The sequence below is a fragment of the Lactuca virosa genome, chromosome 1, assembly GCF_052849685.1.
Source record: "Lactuca virosa cultivar CGN04683 chromosome 1, Lactuca_virosa_CGN04683_v6, whole genome shotgun sequence".
Classification (NCBI taxonomy): Eukaryota; Viridiplantae; Streptophyta; class Magnoliopsida; order Asterales; family Asteraceae; genus Lactuca; species Lactuca virosa.
Genome location: NC_136426.1, coordinates 23,325,001 through 23,342,500, shown reverse-complemented (window position 1 = coordinate 23,342,500; position 17,500 = coordinate 23,325,001). Strand labels below are relative to the sequence as shown.

The window sequence follows — 17,500 nt, the reverse complement described above, 5'->3', positions numbered from 1 at the left end:
AGCTATCTGAGTTCTAACTGATAATATCTTGTGATAACATCATATTCTTGACATTTGATTCCAAGCATTAGAGGTTAAGCTTCATGTACATGCCAAATTAATATTTCGAATTGATGTGGTTCTGATTGAATGTTCATGCTTTCTCTAACAAATTGATGTTAAAATCAGGTTTCTTTTTTTCTCGTACAACTTTCTTGCTTCTTAGTGAAAATGAAAATTTCTAATAAAAGCTTACCTTCCGTTTGTTCTTCCTCCTTTCTCTGGCATCATATAAGTTATAGAAACACATCCAATCACCCCATCACCATAAAAATGAGACTGACAAGTGAAGATGTTAAATGGTGGTGTTTGATAGGCGCTTGACTGGACCTTACATAGTGAAATAGAATGTATGATTATATTGGCTGCTTACAATTACAAATGCATAGTTTCTAATTGGCTTTTGGTTGTGGTGATAAATCAAGTCACATTTATATTTTTCCTAGACTTAGTTTATATAAACTTTGTGGTTTTAATTTGATTAACTACAAAATTTTGTTGGGTTTTGGTTGTTATATGATATCTGATTCCTCCCACATATAGGCATGTGAACATGGAGTGAAGTATAAAATGATTATAGAACTTCATAACTTTAATGTGCTTTAGAGAATTTCTTCAATAACTTATACCTGATAAACCGACTTGAAACATGAAAAATTGTTACCTCTTTGTATTCTTTTAAATATGTAATGGCAAAGTTCCTTTCTTTGAACACTTTGTCACTCATTAACTTTGGCTTTTGTATGATGATGGTAACTAACTATATTCATATGAGGTTATATTGGATTTAAAGTTTGAAGTCTTTTTTTTTTCAGGCATAAGAGAGTTGCGTACTTGGATACTGATGTTGGACAACCCGAGTTTACCCCTCCTGGATGTCTCTCACTCACTCTACTTGATAGTGAAAGCATAGGTATATTCTTCAAAAACCCTTATAATTCAGTGCCTTATAATGGATATGCTGACATTTTTAATTTTTGGCTTCTTGTGTTCTTGAATGTTTTTGTTGTTGCACTTGCACTGCAGATTTAAAAAGTCAGCCAGAAAGGTATCATTTACTTCTTAACCATATATAAACTTTTTGCAAAGTTTTTTAGCTACATTAGATATACTGTTACATGTATTGTTGAATGCAAGTTGTCTGATCATCTTTTGTGGCAAATTCCCTGACAGATGCTTCTTCTTTGGTGACATTTCTTCAAAAAGAGATCCAGAGCTTTATTTGAAATACATATTCGCCCTATACGATCACTATCATAAACACCATCATTCATCATCTCCCAACAACAATGAGATGCCATTAATCATCAACACTCCCGGCTGGGTGAAAGGTATGCTTTTGTTTTTTAAATCTTTTTAGTCCCTTTCAAAAATAAAAAAATGTGATGACAGATTTCCTACTTTTGTGTCAGGTATTGGGTACGATGTATTGGTGGACATGTTGAACCATATTGCTCCTAGTCATGTGGTTAACATTTGTGTTTCTGCTAAAAGTAAGAACCTACCTTCCGGAACATTCTGGTCTCAAGACACGGATGCTGCTAAGGAAGCAACCTTAATTGAAATCAAATCAGCCCACCAGGACTCCTTAAACAGATCGTATGTATCCCTCTTGAGTTCTTCTTATGCAGATTAATTTCAGTCATTAGTGAAGATTCATATTTGCTTATTCAGGGTAATTGTACACAAAGATTCACGCCATATACGGGATTTAAGTATAATGACATACTTCACACACTGTTTTCCAAGTAACATGAGGATGGGTTCAATTAAAAAAATTGCTCAAGCATTGGCTTCTCACCCTCCTTATGAAGTTTCCATGTCAGCTGTCAACATTAAACACCTTCATACTCAGGTTTACCTCAACATGTCAATGGGACAAAACTTTGCAGTTTATTGTCTCTCTTGATCTCTCTCATCTGTGCAAAAGACGTGAATGCCCTCATCATCTAATATAGTTTTTGTATAACGCCAGGTGCCGGAAGCTGAAATTTTCTACAGTTTGAATGCAAGTATAGTTGGATTGGCAGTTAGTTGTGAAGGTTATGGGAATTTGCCTCACTGTGTTGGCCTTGGTAGGTTATTTTTTAAACATCATTTATATTTTATACAGACAACACTTAATGGGGAAAAAGAAACAGGGCCTAAGATATATAATGCATTTATATATATTGTGTTCAGGAATTGTTAGGGGAGTAGACACTTTGAGAGGTGTTCTCTACATAATCACTCCTGTTCCACAACATCTTCTGGAGGATGTTGATCTTCTACTGCAAGGCTTCATTCAGATTCCTACTTGCTTGTTGCAGGTACATTATGTTTTAAGATTTTTCTTATTAAAGCATTATACTTATAAAAATCTACCCAAGTGTAGCTTTTTTTTCTTCTTATTAGAACATTACTGTTGAGAAGAAGGTTTAGGTAATTATAGTATTGAAAATTAGTTTGTTTTTGGGTTCAGGTACAGGGATGTGTTTCTCCATACATGGCTTCAAATGTCCTGCCTGGAATCTGAAGACTTTTGTTCAACAGCCACTATTATTCAGATACAGAAAGTTGACTTTGATTTTGTAAAACTGACATGAAATTTGTTCCGTTGGTATGGAAGTGGAATTATAGTGTTTTTTCTTTTGGTTGTAGATATATTTTTTAAACTTAGAATACAAATAGTGGAATGCTTATGAGCCATGTTTAAATTAAATATCCTTTTCATTTGTTGTTTGGTTTGTAGATAGATATTTGAAATTTAGTAATAGTAAATTATTAAGTACAATAAAATAATAACAGATGTGATCAGACAAGTAACAAAGTAGTGATGCTACTAATATACTATGTAATATAATAATAATAAGTTTTTTTTTTTTTTAACATAATAATAATAATAAGTTTTTTTTTAACAAACAAACCTTGTGGGCCTTTTAAAAAACTAAGTAATCCTTGAGTCTTTGACTAATGTCGTGTTTAAGTTTCAATTTATTGGTGAAATTAACGATTGCATGGTATAGAGTGAATTTAGGCAATAGACCAATTCCAGTTTTATAAACTAACACTATGGACATGGGAAGCCTCTCACCTGATTGTTTAATTTTTTACCATTTGTCAGTCGATCGTTCCTTTCTTCTAACTCACGAGATCTGTGTCACCTTGTATTCACTTTTCATACCTAGGTTTTCTTTTCTTCATTTCTTGAGTTGTGTACGACGTTACAATGAGGAAATCGAAGAGAACTTTCAGAATGTTCGTTGAGGAGGAGTTAGGCGGATTCCCACATTTCGTGGTCTGGGCTGTTCTCGAATGGATGCTAATCATCTCCCTTTATCTCGACGGCTTCCTTGCGTTTATTTCCAACAAATTCGCAGATATCTTTGAATTAGACCCCCCTTGCGTCCTGTGTACACGTGTCGATCATGCTCTTGGCGGGAAGAACAGCCCTACTTCCTATTACAGTGACTCCATATGTGATTCTCACAAGAAAGACATATCGTCCTTGGCGTATTGTCATGTTCACAGGAAACTATCTGATATCCGAACCATGTGTGATGGTTGTCTTCTCTCCTTGTCAACTGAAAAAGAATCTGCTTCTGATAATCACAATAAAGATCAGAAGATGTTCGCCAAACCCTCCGAGAAGAAGCTTACAGATAACAACAAAAACGACAACGCGATCGTTGACACAGATAGATGTTCATGCTGTGGTGAATCTTTAAAGCCCAAACAACCTTCTAAAGAACTCTCTAGAAACTTTTCAAACCTTCGTGCTTCTTCCCAAATACCACCGGCTTCTCCACGAGCGTCTGGTTTGTTCCCAACTTCATCTCCTAGGGCTTCTTCTTTGTTCCCGTCTTCGTCTCCTAGAGCATCACTCATGTTTCCAACTTCTTCACCTAGAGCATCATCTTCGTTGTTTCCAAATTCGTCTCCTAGGGCTTTCTCTTCGCTCTTTCCATCTTCATCTCCTAGAGCTTCGTCTTCCTTGTTTCCTGCTTCTTCTCCTAGGTTTTCTTCACTAGCACCAATGGCTTCTCCTAGAGCAGCATGGAGAATCGAGGAGGCAGGTAGAAATTCAGAATTGTCTCAAGCTCGGTATACGGAGCTCAGGTTTGTGTCTGATAACGAACCAGACATTGCTGAATATGACTTTGGAATGAACACAAATGCCAAACGTGAGTTTACTTGCCAAAAGATCTTGATTCTAAAATAGACATGTACGTACTTTAGCAAAATTGTTATCTTTCGCTCCAATTTTTAGCAAATTAAAATTAATTTAGTTAACATTACAACATAAACCCATTAATCGTGAAGCACCAATTTGATGGTGATCGATGTTAACTTGGAAATACTACAATTGCTATCAGATTATGAAGAAATGAACGAAAACGCTATGAAAACACCTAGTCATATCAGAGGAAACAAGTTCTTTGGGGTATCATTTGCAGAATCGATTGAAAGTCCTCGATGGGCTCATAAACCTCCCAAAAAAGCTCCATTAGAGAAATCCGATTTGTTTTCAGAAACAACTGATGAATCACCAGCCGATGGCGGTTCAATTCTCCAGCAACTAAAGAAACAAGTCAGCGACAATCGAAAAACCCTCGTCACATTGTACCTTGAACTCGACGAAGAACGGTGCGCCGCCGCGGTTGCCGCCAACAACGCCATGGCGATGATCACACGGTTACAGGCCGAGAAGGCGGCAGTTCATATGGAGGCGTTGCAGTACCAGAGAATGATGGATGAACAAGCGGAGTATGATGAAGAAGCCATTCAGATCCTTAGAGATTTGTATCTCAAGAAAGAGGAAGATGTGAAAGTCTTGGAAACCGAAGTCGATGTTTATCGAGCGCGATACGGAGAAATTAAGAAGATGGATAGCGATGAATACGATGAATATTATGACGAGTTTCACCCTCGATCTGTTGGCGACCGATCAGAGTTCAAGAGCGTTGAAGATGATCAGAGTGTAGATGGAAACAGAAAGGGGACCCATGAGGAAACATCGGGAAATTTTGAAACCGAAAGATCACATCTTTTTGGAATGTTGAAGGAATTTGAAAATCATGTTCGTTCGTCTTCACAACGAGAGGATCAAGAACTGGAAGACAGAGATACAGGTAACCGGAAGAAACCTATGATTTTTGTTGGGTTTTTCAATTCTTTTTACTGATTTGAGTAATTTTACAGGTGATAACGCCTCATTTATGAAAGAGGTGAATCTAATGAGGGAGAAATTGGCTGTCATTGAAGCGGAGAGTGGATTCTTGAAGCAAACCGCAATGACGCTTGAAAAAGGCGATGAAGGAACTAAAATATTGACAGAAATAGCTCAACATCTTCGGAAGCTTAATTCTTAATATTGACCCACTAAATTCAAACGGATTTTTGAATAACGTTATTGTGTCAGTATACAACAACATTTGTTACGTTTATGTTGGTGTGTAAAGTTTTTTGTTTTATTTGTCGATAATATAATTGACAAAAATATATTTTCATAATACATAAAAAAAAAAAAAAAAAAAAAGTTTACTCAGATTCAACAGTTTTTATGTAATAAAAAATGGTCAGAAAACTGAGGTCACATGGGTTCGTCGTACAAAGGGATCAGGAAGTTGGTCGCAGTGATCATGTCCCACCAGTGCACAATAGCAAGACCCGCATTTCCCCGCGCCCTCTCCTGTACTCGCTCTCTTATCCTGCGCCCACAACTGCCTCCTTCTTCCTACGCTCTTCCTCGCTCCTCCGCCGCCTCAGCCACCATGACCACCCAGGACAATCACCTCGAAGCCATATTTACCCAGAAACGGGTTATCCGATCGAAAATCAAGAAGGATCTCAGATCAATGGACCCCGCCCTTAGATCTCACGAAGGTATTTTCGTCAATTCGTATGTGCGTGTGTGAAAATCTGTGATGTCAGTTAAAATTTGTCTAGCTAGGGTTTAGTTGTCTCCATTTTCCTGATAAATTCTGATCAGAAATTTGGCATTTCGAATAGTGATGTTTTTGTATGGGTTGATAATTAATTTCCAGTTTGATGGTATTTAGTCTATGAAATGATCTAGCCAAGCTGCTTGTGGCATTTCAAATCAAACATAATTTTCATTATAGTTTAGAGCATCTCGAATCGATCTTGCTTCATTGAACTTGTAATGGATTAGTAAAGTGATATGTAAAGACCTCATAAGTTGGAAGTCAAAATTAGTTGTTTGTCCGTACAGATGATGCAATTCAGAATCTGATATTGGAAGCTCCATGGTTCAAGTCTTGTAAGGGATTATGTGCTTACATAAGCTGTAGTGCATTGAGAGAAGTTGATACATCAAAGGTGTTGCAGCATATCTTACAGAATCCAACAAAAGGTGTGTTTTCCTTAGAGAAGGATTCAATTCCTTCCAAAACTTTCTGTGAACCAAACATCCCTTGAATTTTTTGTATGTAATCTCTCAATCGTATTGATATATGAAGTGGAAATTTTCTGTCTATTTGTCAATGAAGATGGTGAAACACAAAGCAGAAAGAGACTTTATGTTCCACGGGTGGAGGACAAGAATTGCCACATGAGAATGCTAAATATTTGTGGTATGGATGATTTAATTGCAAACTCTATGAACATTTTAGAGCCAGCTCCAATTGATGCTAATGGGAATGATCGTGAAGATGGTTAGCACTTCTTGTTAGATTTGTAAAATATTTTTAATATCTTTGAAGCTTTTTATTATGAAGTCTATTAAGGCTCTGATCATTGCAGTGATGCTTGCGAATGAACCTGTTGACCTGCTCCTGTTGCCCGGTAATTTCTCGCAACAAAGATCAAATGATTCATTGTTCAAAGACTTATTATATCTGATGATCATTTATCTTGATTTTCTTTCAAGGACTTGCCTTTGATAAAACTGGAAGGCGATTGGGCCGTGGTGGAGGGTATGTTTTACTTCTTACCATAAAAGTCAACAAAATCAGACTTTCTCCATTAAATTCTTAACTTTTTTATAAAAAATTTCATTCGTTTAATCGTTTTTGCTTTACTTTTTCATATTTTCTCATTGTGTAGTTACTATGACACCTTCCTCTCAAAGTACCAAGAACTCGCAACACAACGAAACTGGAAGCAGCCTCTTCTAAGTAAGTTTTTTCTTTGGTGTTTTTTTTAATCTTTCACAAAACCAAGATCTTAATTTAAAGGCATTGTTGTGCATGACATCACATCACAGTTGTATTGTGTTTGATATGTATTGGACTGATGTCAATGTGGCAAAAGTTGCAATTTTCTGTGTAAAAGACATGAATGCCCTCGTACTTGTCATTGAAAGTACCTTAGAAAGCTTGTGGTCCTCTTTTTGCAGTTGCACTATCTTATTCGGTGCAAATAGTAGAAGAAGGCGTTATACCAGTCACCCCAACCGATGTTTTCATAGATGCTCTTGTATCCCCCTTGGGTTTCATCCCTATTAGCCCTGTGGCTCAACAGATTTCTCATTCAGACATTACTTTAGCCTAATCGTGTCATCTCTTTTGGCCCTTTGCATCTAATCCTGTTTGAATCCTTATACAAGGATGCTGTCATCAAGCTGGAGTTGAACAACAGTGTTTACATGTGTTCTTGTCAACTTTGATTCTTGATGTTGTTTGTGTAATTTGTTGTGTTTAGTTGAACATGCTATTTCTTGTAACATTGTTACCATTATTGTAATAACTCCCTCATAGTGAGGTGGGAGTTTATAGTTTTGTCTTTAATGAGAAATTTGATATCTTTATAGTTTATAAGCTATAAGTTGTGTGCTACAAATAACTTTCGTTTTTAAAGTTTTAAAGTGACATTGAGGTTATGGGCTAATTTATAATCTTGACCACTTTAATTCTTTAAAACAATTAAATTATGATTACCAACATCATAGTTTTAAGCAGATTCATATATTATTAGGTTAGTTTATTATTGGGGGCCACCATTATGCTCCAATTTTGACTTTTATTGCCAAATTAGTTAGCTGCATAAATTTCTTAGGAGCATCTTTATATTGACTCGTATAGTCAAAGGGAAGATTTTTTAGTTTAAATATTGGAATATGTGTGATAAAAAGCCTATTGCTACATTAAATAATGTCAAAAATATCACAAATATAAACAATTTCCGTACGGTAGAATCTAAACAAATTCACGGTAATCTTTTAATTTAATAAAGAAAACCAAGTTTGATCTGAAAAGTCAGAGTATAGTACTTATTGTGAAAGGGATGGAGAATTTTTCAAAATTAGTAAACATGGCGAAGAAAGAAGAGGTAAGAAACTATAATTCATTTACTTGTGGAAGGGAGCCACTATTTGAGTCATAAAGTACAACTATCCATGCATGAGGTACACCTATCTATGCATGAGGTAGGATTGCCAAAATTTTACACTATATCTATTAAGAAAACCTTTTCATCAACAATGTCAATGTGCTCTTTGAACAGCAGTCTTGAAAAGGAGAACATAAAGCTTCTGATCCATGGAGAAATACAAGAATCCACCCACGGAATGTGTCACAAATGACCCAAAACTTGACCCCACAATACAATGCCATGCTGGTCCATAAACCCCATCAAACTCCTGCAACAAATACCAAAAAAAGTGTTTTGTGTTAGGCTAATTTGTTACAAATTACATAGACAAGACAAAACATGCACATTGTACTGCGTTTGACATGCATTTGAATAACACTGACGTCAATTTTTGTCTCACCCGAAAAAGTATGACCGAGACGCGCTCTCCATCTCTTGTTTGTGCAAAAAGACATAAACGTCCTACTCTTCATCATTCATAGCAAAAGGCCAAAAACATGGGGTACCATTGAATCAAGAATTGTACTTAATTACTTTATGCTTAAGGGCCCCCTTCTAAGACATGATGTTTCTAACTTTCTATGCTGTCCCAAATATAGGGGTACCCCTATACCCTAGTTAGAGGGTTACTTAAAATAGAATCCCATGTGCATTTTTCTTTAGTAATCTATATATACCAGATAAACATCATTAAGTGTCTGCCTAGAGAAAGTGCTTAATAGAGACAGACAATAAGAATACTCATGGGGACCCTTTTCACTTATTTAGCAAATTTATGAATTTAAGAGGATATAGTAAAAATACATCATGCATCTATGTTGTCAATCTTATCAGCCCCACCACAGCTCTTATTACATCAATGATCAAATATCAAGATTCCCTCAGATTTTAAACCAAACACCAACCCTAGTCCCCATTAACTTTGACCTACCTGTTCTTCACATCAGCAATCCATTCCACCCCCAAAAAAACATTAATTGTCATTCATTTAAAATTTCAAATTAATCTTTGTCATAAAAGTATATTATCCACCAAAAGTAGTTGCTAAATTAGACACGAATTTGTAGTTGTTGATTTTGGGAAATCACATGACATGAACTACATTGATTGCCCAAGACATAGATTGAAATGATTAATCAGAAATATAGATAGAGATCAAACATCAAGATTCAACACTCCAATACCAGTTTAGCATTTAATGCAGTGGTGCAATAATTAGAAAAAAAAAACTGATAAACTACCAATTAATGCAAAAGTTGCAGAAAATTAAAGGAAAAGTTGTACCTTTTTGAGAGTTAAAGCAAGGGTTTTGGCTGTGAACTTTTCCAAGCTATCGTAGGTTTTTCGTGTAACATCAACAACATGGATTTGCATATAGGGAGGCATGTCAGCAGAAACCACTTTGACGCCATTACACGCAAAGAAATCGGCCAACTCAGCTTGTGAGCTACTACCAAATGACCTTCTCCTGCCCTTACCCATACCTATTGATGATAAAGATTGCTTTGTGATATCATACCCTTGTTGTAATTTTTTCACCTCATCTCCACTTTTTTCTTGATTTGGTGACTTCAAAATCACGTAATCTTCTGCTTTTTTGGTGGGTATTTTGTTGCTGACTACAATGGCTCTCTTGATGTTGTCTTCTTGTTCTTCATCAATAATAGGCTGCTCCTTAACTGGTTTATCGCTATGATAATAATAATAATAATGGGGTTTTCCTCTTTTCTGGGGTATTCTGGTCTTTTGACTATGTGATTTGGTCAAAGATGCGGTGGTTGAGCCGTCGGAGACTGTGGAAATAGCTTGCAAATGGGTATCAACAGAAGGAGGTTGAGTGGAGGTTCTTATAGATGAACGAGATTTATGATTCAAGTACAATCTAGAGAAGTGATTGGATATGTTTTGGACGGTGGTGACGGAGGGATCTGGTGGGTGAGTGGTGGTGGTGGTGGTGGGTTTAGGATGATGGGTGGGATCCATGGGTGTTTCTGGGCTAGGAGCTGGAAAGTTGCGTCGATTGGTGGTGTTGTGCGACATGTTATTCGGTTGATGATGAATGGTGGAGTATAGATGTTGAGTGAAAATGGGGATGGGGATAATATTTAGGGATCTGTTTGTTATTTGGGGGTGGGGTGGTGTGGTATGGGGAGGATGAAGTTCAGGGTGGGATTGTATAGAGGGGTTGGTTAGATCTGAAAGTGTTGGGTGGGGTAACTGCGTATGTCAAGGCACGGAGATGTATGATTAATTGAGTTTTGAAATAGGGGCAGTTTGGTCATTTCAAGTTTTGGAATATGAAAAAACAATTGAATTCTTTCAGTTATATCGAAATTAGGTGGAAGGCTCATGTATTATATGGGTTAATTAAAACGAAAACCTTAGAAAAACCCAACGTATTTTCACCAAATGCTTAAAAAAACCACGATATTATTTTTTAGTACACTAAAATCCTTATATTTTCGAAAACTATTATTTATGGTTTTCTGAGTTTAGAAAAACCTAATCTATTTTCATGAAAGGATTAAAAAAACCATTATATTATTTCTTTTTAGTGCATTTAAACCCTCATATTTTAATTTTTTTTAATCTAATAAATTGTAACAATAGAAACGTTAAGAATCGATTACCTAACAGTTTTGACTATCTAGGATTTACCGAGCTCAATGCCTTAAATGATACATTTTAAAAGATATAAGGGTTTTAACGTACAAAAAAATAATATAGTGGTTTTTTAAGACTTTGATGAAAATATTTTGGGTTTTTATAAGATTATCCCTTAATTAAAATAAATTAAATATAAAGGTCTAAATATTTAAATATTTAAGAACTTTGGATTTATAAGAAAATAAGAAAAACAGTTAATTATTAAAATTTATTTTTTGTCTTTAAGATTTAAATGAATAAGCAAAATAAACTAATGAGCTTTAATTTGGTTATTTTGAAATAAGAATATAAGTCAATTAATGAAATTGATATTCATTTATTACTAATTATTACATTAAAGTATTATGTGAAATTTATTAAAATAGAAAATCCATAAAATGACATGTGGAAAAGAAATTAATTCAAAATAACCACAAAATGACATTTGGCAAATTGAGTGAGAGTGTGACACGTGCCAAAAAAACCTTCATTTATTAGAGTAGATGTTCATTTTGTCATACCAAAGGATATTTCGGAATTCAGATTATTTCATACTAGCATTATATCATATTTAAAAAAAAATCTGATAAAAAAATATTTGGGATTCAAATTTCAGATTTAGACCATTTCAAAATTTTAAAAACATGTTTAAAATCCAAGATATGAATTTTTGAAAAAATCTTTTATTTTTACTAAAATGGGAAATAGAAACGATACAATGAAAAAATATAATATTTTGTTGAAAAATCGGTGATATTAGACATTTCAAAATGACTATTTTATCTTTGTTTAAAAAAGTAGTCTCCTGATTTTTCGTTTTTTAGTTAAATGACATCAATGATCCATTGCTCGTTTTTAGAGGTTTTGTGTGGTTTTGGTCCAAATTGATTAGAGTATCACTAGATTCGCACAATTGGCCCATATCATGTCTCCGCTAATAAAACATATATTCTCATGAAAATTAATTCTCGTAATAAAGCATATAAAATACAAAGTGAAAATCACCGAGCATAATTCTCATGATTGCTATAAAATTTCTTTAAAATTGATATATTCTTGGAATAATTATATAAAAACACACATTTTAGAAAAAAAATTAAACCAAAAACAAAGAGTCTTTTTAAAAGAATAAAATAAACTTTATTGAAATAATACATTGTCACAATTTAATAATAGTAAATTCTTTCAAAAATTACATAAAAAACAATGAATAATCTAGTAATTTCTAACTATTTTCTAAACAACACGTTTCATTATTCAGAAAATACATTATCATTTTTTGAATTTTTGAAAGAATGTCTGTTTTCTCATCTTAAAATTGGATTATGATGTTTGTCTTTATCATCTTGAAATCGTACTCCTAGGCTTCAAATATAATGACTTATATAAACTTTATTTTTTTTGTGTAGTCATCAATGGTTTCCATGCATAATGTATAACTCATAACTAAAAGAGTACAAGTTATCATTGCATCCTGATGAAAAAAGTTAAATGAGGAACGTACCTAAGATTTGATGAATTTTCAAGCAAGAAACGAAGTTTCCTTTGATATTCTGATAGAATTCGAAGAAAAAGACGATCACACTAATCCTGAGCACGACCTTTATGGAGGAACTTGATGCAAAACACCACCATAACGATGTTAAAAGAATATAAGAGGGAGAGCAAGGCATCAACTTGTTGGTTGTCAAAAATAAAGAAAGAAAAAGGCTACCGCTACAATAAAACAACAACCGGTGTCCGACCATGATGAATCAGAGAAGTCAAAGAAGGATCAGTTGTGATGTTTAGTTGGTGCATTCAGATGGTGATGTTCGTTTGTGAAGAATTCGACAAGGAGATGAAAATGATAGGAAAACATAATTGAATCAATGTCATATGATTCAATATTAATTTGTTACCATAAATATAAGGTTAAATTTAAAATTAATTAATTAATTTATATGTAAGTTTAGTATTATGTCATTATGCATCTATCCATTTTTAAAATAGTTTGTCTAGATTTTATCTATATTAACATAATAATTGTTCTTTTATATATATATATATATATATATATATATATATATATATATATATATATATATATATATATATATATATATATATATATAAACATTTAGTTACCAAAACTCATCATACTACGTCGTTTTGTATCATACATGCATTGTAATCATCCAAATTTCTTAAAATTCAACTCATAAGTTGATTTACTTCCAAGATTTTTAGAAATATGTGATGTAAGAAGAAGATAATAATTAAATTTCAAAAATCTTAAAATTAAATCAGGTTAGGGTTGAAGTTTAAGAATATTTATTATTCGTTTCTAAGTTGAGTTGAAAAATTATCCAAGAATGAATTCGCTGATTGGCGGTATGGGTAGATGTTACAGATGATTAATCCATTTTTTTTTATACAATTGTGACTTTCTCCTTGTTAGTGCTGTCTATAATGATAGATCAATCAAAACCTTTCAATTGGACTTATTCTTTCAATTGGTATTTTTTTTATCTCCTATTTTGCAAAAAAGGAAACTCAGGTAAGTGCTTTTTTATAAACATATGTATAAAAAGAACATATTTCATTTAGCTCCTTCATGCTTACCATAACTAGTTATTTCGGTTTTCTACTGACGGCTTTAACTATAATCTCAGCTCTATTTATTGGTCTAAGCAAGATACGACTGATTTGAAATTCATTGCACAATTCATAAAAGGAAATCTTTCCGCGAACTTCTGTGTATTTATAGTTACTTACCGTGTCCATTGCCAATTCTTGGTCATTGAGATTCATGGTAATTCAGATTAATATTTAGGTATAGATATTACCTCTTTTTTCTCCTTTCAAACAAATTGAAATGATTGAAGTTTTCCTATTTGGAATCGTGTTAGGTCTAATTCCTATTACTTTGGCTGGATTATTTGTAACTGCATATTTACAATACAGGCGTGGCGATCAGTTGGACCTTTGATTAGATTATAATGCATATATGATACAAAACGACATAGTATATGTAACACCCCAAAACCGGAACGGCGGAAACGTTCTGGGGTGGAGGACGTCATGTACAGTATCATAACAATGCATAATAGTAAAGATAAGCAACAACATCCATTGCATTAATATAATAATTTTTATACAAGCGTGTTCTGTATAATATGTAAGACACCAAAAATGAATTATCAAAATAAAAGATGAGTCTTGTATGTGCTCCATCTTCTCAAAAGCTTCATCGGTACCTGTCTACTGATGACCTGAGAATACAAGTTATTTTGAAAGAGTTTATCAGCATAACGCTGGTGAGTTCATAAGTATTTAGTGTCCTTGCTTGTATGGAAATATATGTGGCAACGTAGTGCAAATGTTAGTAACTGATTTCAAATGTTTGTAAATAGTTATGCTCCCTAGAAAATCCTATATTTTATAGTGAAATGTAGTCTTCTACCAAGACCCGACTGTTTGTATGTTTGTTCTTTTGTAAGTGTAAGAGTTTTCCCCAGTGAAACTATTCTTATGAAAATATAGTTTAAGACCTCACTTATGCGAGATGATTTCAAAATAACTGTAATAGGGGAAAATAATGTTTTACCTCAGCAGTGGCACTGCTGGCTGAAAATGATAAAAATGCAGACTCCAGGTAGTATTAAATGTACAATACATCTCGGGGAGTCCGTTTGCCTTTAATTCTTAGATAGTTAATTAAAGGTTTGAATGTGAACTCGTGTGTAACCATGCTGATCGACGGCTGAATAACTGATGACCCTCCGGTGTCATATGTAGTGACGTAACATTCTGTCACCCCTTAGCCTTAGCGGCCGAGACTGTAGCTAACAGTCGGGATGTGGGAGTGTCTGTCCCGTATAAATCTATACACACAATGCCCGCTCTCCCTCCAGGAGACTCTGGTTAAAAAGTGATACCACAATGAAGTGTCGTATCGAGAAGTAGTATGTCACATTCTATTTATAGTATTCAAATGTTTGTATAGTAATTCATAGTGTAGTAATGTTTTCTCGATACTAGTATATAGTATATTCCCTTATATAGAGTATAGTGTGTTCTCTTGTATAGTGTGTAGTATATATGGTTTCTCAATGTAGTACTTATGTAGTGATTCGTAAATGTACTGACTCTTGTATGTATCCTTGTAATAGTAATAGTGAGTAGTAATCCCTTAACTATACCTATTATAGTTAAATAGTAATGTTGTTTGTATGCCTTCGTTACAACAAAGGTACTGAACTGAAGTGAAAGCTTTTATATCCAACACACACACACACACACACACACACATATATATATATATATATATATATATATATATATATATATATATATAACTAAGATTTCAACGCCATTCGGACAAATAACAGGGTACCCTAAGTCCACAACCAAACAAGGAACAAGAAATAAGGTGAGCTATCAGTCCTAAGTCCTTCAAGTCTTACTTATAAATATATTAGTGTAGATATGAGTTTGAAAATAATGTAAATTTAAGAAGGTTTGAAAACAGTTTTAGCATCTAAAATAATTTGATAAGGGTTTTGAAGTGCTTGAAATCCATAAGTTTGATAGTAATTTGAAAGTAATAGAAAATCCTTCTGTTTGTCCTAGACATTAATCACATGTAATTAAAGAAATATCTAGAATGTTTCAACTTGTATTCCCCCCTATAAAAGCATTTAAAATCATTTCAAAGGTTGATTAAGGGGTATGAACTCACCTGCATTGAGTAACTCGAATGGAAGATCGATATAGGATTGTTGGGTGTCAAATGGAGTCTCGAGCACAAACGAATCCTATTTAACATATAATTACACATATATGATTACATTAATGTATATAACCACTAATGGTGATAGGGACATGCCTTAAGGACATAAAAACACTTAGAATTAAGTGTTACCAACACATATGGTTGCACATAAGGGGTGTATAGCCCTATATTGAAGTGTAAGGCCACAAAATCATGGGTCTTGTGTGTGTGCGGCCAGAGTGTGCGGCCAAGTGTGTGTGCGGCCGCACACTCACTATGAAGTGTGTCAAAAACGGTTTTCCAAGCCTTAGGAATGTTCTAGTGAAGGTGTTTTGACCGTTTCTTAGCCGGAATGGAAGTTTGTTGCTATTTTGGACCCTTAAAAGGGTGTGTGCGGTTGCACATGGCGTGTGCGGCCAGGTGTGTGCGGCCAGGCCTGTGTGCGGCCGTACACTCCCATACAAATGTGTCCAAATCGATTTTCCAAGGCTTTGTGATGATCCTAAGAAGGTGTTTTGGCCGATGCTATGTTTAGATGAGTGTTTAAGTCCATTTTAGGGCCAAAAGATGTGTGTGCGGTCACACATGATGTGTGTGCGGCCGTACACACATGAAGATCATCTAGAATGATGATTTCATGGATCAAACTCGAGGAAAAGGCTTTCTAAGGTGTTGTAGTAATGATCTAAGGGTGTTTACTTACTTGTGTTGCCGATTGGAGAAGAAAACTTGAAGGCCTCTTGAGAGAAAATGTTCCAGCTTTGAAGGAGTGGGAAAAAGGGTGTAAGGTTGACTTAGGGTCCTTTATATAGGTTGGAGGGTGAGGCTAGGAGGGTGTGCGGTCGGCTGTGTGCGGCTGGCTGGCCGCACACACCTTGCTTGGTGTGTTTGGCCCGATTTTATGATGCTACACACATTCTAACCCTTCCTAAGACTCATATCTTGATTATACTAAGCCTAATGCACTTATATAGACCCAAAACTTCATTATAAAATAGCAAAACGAGGCTAACTTTGATAAAAATGAAGAATGTATAAGTTAGAAATTTCGGGTTGTCACAGTATAGTTTGTTTAGATACCTAAGAGTGTGTTTGGGATTTTAGTTTGAAGTTAAAAAAAGCTTTCATCCAAAATAACTTATTGACTTATGATGGTGGGAAAATGAGTTTTTAATAATATATTTAGATTATCTTTTATATTTGCAAAAATCAATAACACAATAAGTTAAAAAATGTTTGACATAATTTTGTATTTTATCTACTTTGTAAATCTAATAAATCATAAGTTGGTTCAAGAAGTTAGAAATTATGACTTCTTAAAATACCATTTTCAAAGTCTAAACAAAAAGTTGTTCTAAAATGTTTTTTTTTCTATATTCAAACATTTTTTTTAAACTTATTGACTTTTCAAAAATTCAATAAGTTAAAAAAAATCTTTTTTAGATGAACAACCGAACACCCTCTAAGCTCATATAACTTGTAGGTATATTTACTTTTCATATATATATATATATATATATATATATATATATATATATATATATATATATAGCTAGGTTCATTTGTTTAAACTAAGTATTGTGTTATCGTATGCATAAATGTGGGCCAATCAAAATTAAAAAAAAATTAAATAATTAAATAAATAAATAAGGGTAATTTAGTCATTTGTTTAATAACTTCCAAAAATAATCCCTATAATTTTGCTAGCCTTCACTCTTAACCTAATTTATTTTCTTATATACAGCC

At 34.0% G+C, this 17,500-nt stretch overlaps 4 protein-coding genes across 4 annotated transcripts in view; 3 read left to right on the top strand and 1 right to left on the bottom strand.

Annotated features, from left to right (window-relative positions):
• Window positions 1-2,751, top strand: part of LOC145146674 (Pre-mRNA cleavage complex II protein family) — a 3,185-nt gene extending 434 nt beyond the window's left edge. The window contains exons 2-9 of the mRNA XM_079075022.1: window positions 855-952; window positions 1,066-1,087; window positions 1,213-1,370; window positions 1,452-1,638; window positions 1,714-1,894; window positions 2,015-2,114; window positions 2,221-2,348; window positions 2,501-2,751. Coding sequence (XP_078931148.1) covers window positions 855-952; window positions 1,066-1,087; window positions 1,213-1,370; window positions 1,452-1,638; window positions 1,714-1,894; window positions 2,015-2,114; window positions 2,221-2,348; window positions 2,501-2,554 — 928 coding nt within the window. The 3' untranslated portion in view covers window positions 2,555-2,751. The remainder of the gene's footprint in view (window positions 1-854; window positions 953-1,065; window positions 1,088-1,212; window positions 1,371-1,451; window positions 1,639-1,713; window positions 1,895-2,014; window positions 2,115-2,220; window positions 2,349-2,500) is intronic.
• A 352-nt stretch (window positions 2,752-3,103) lies between these two features.
• On the top strand, window positions 3,104-5,550 carry LOC145146359 (putative myosin-binding protein 5). The gene is made up of 3 exons (XM_079074997.1): window positions 3,104-4,202; window positions 4,395-5,150; window positions 5,221-5,550. Exons 1-3 carry the CDS (start codon window positions 3,248-3,250, stop codon window positions 5,388-5,390), a joined length of 1,881 nt encoding a protein of 626 aa, XP_078931123.1. The 5' UTR covers window positions 3,104-3,247; the 3' UTR covers window positions 5,391-5,550.
• A 28-nt stretch (window positions 5,551-5,578) lies between these two features.
• On the top strand, window positions 5,579-7,806 carry 5-FCL (5-formyltetrahydrofolate cycloligase). Its single transcript, XM_079075008.1, is given in 8 exon segments — window positions 5,579-5,647; window positions 5,649-5,904; window positions 6,254-6,394; window positions 6,531-6,695; window positions 6,784-6,825; window positions 6,911-6,956; window positions 7,087-7,157; window positions 7,379-7,806. Coding segments are annotated over 8 exon segments (930 nt in total). The 5' UTR covers window positions 5,579-5,593; the 3' UTR covers window positions 7,534-7,806.
• A 505-nt stretch (window positions 7,807-8,311) lies between these two features.
• On the bottom strand, window positions 8,312-10,559 carry LOC145146201 (uncharacterized). Its single transcript, XM_079074986.1, has 2 exons — window positions 9,637-10,559; window positions 8,312-8,620 (listed from the first exon to the last, which is right to left on the bottom strand). The coding sequence occupies exons 1-2, from the start codon at window positions 10,390-10,392 to the stop codon at window positions 8,465-8,467; spliced, it is 912 nt and encodes a 303-aa protein (XP_078931112.1). The 5' UTR covers window positions 10,393-10,559; the 3' UTR covers window positions 8,312-8,464.
• Between the last annotated feature and the right edge of the window lie 6,941 nt (window positions 10,560-17,500).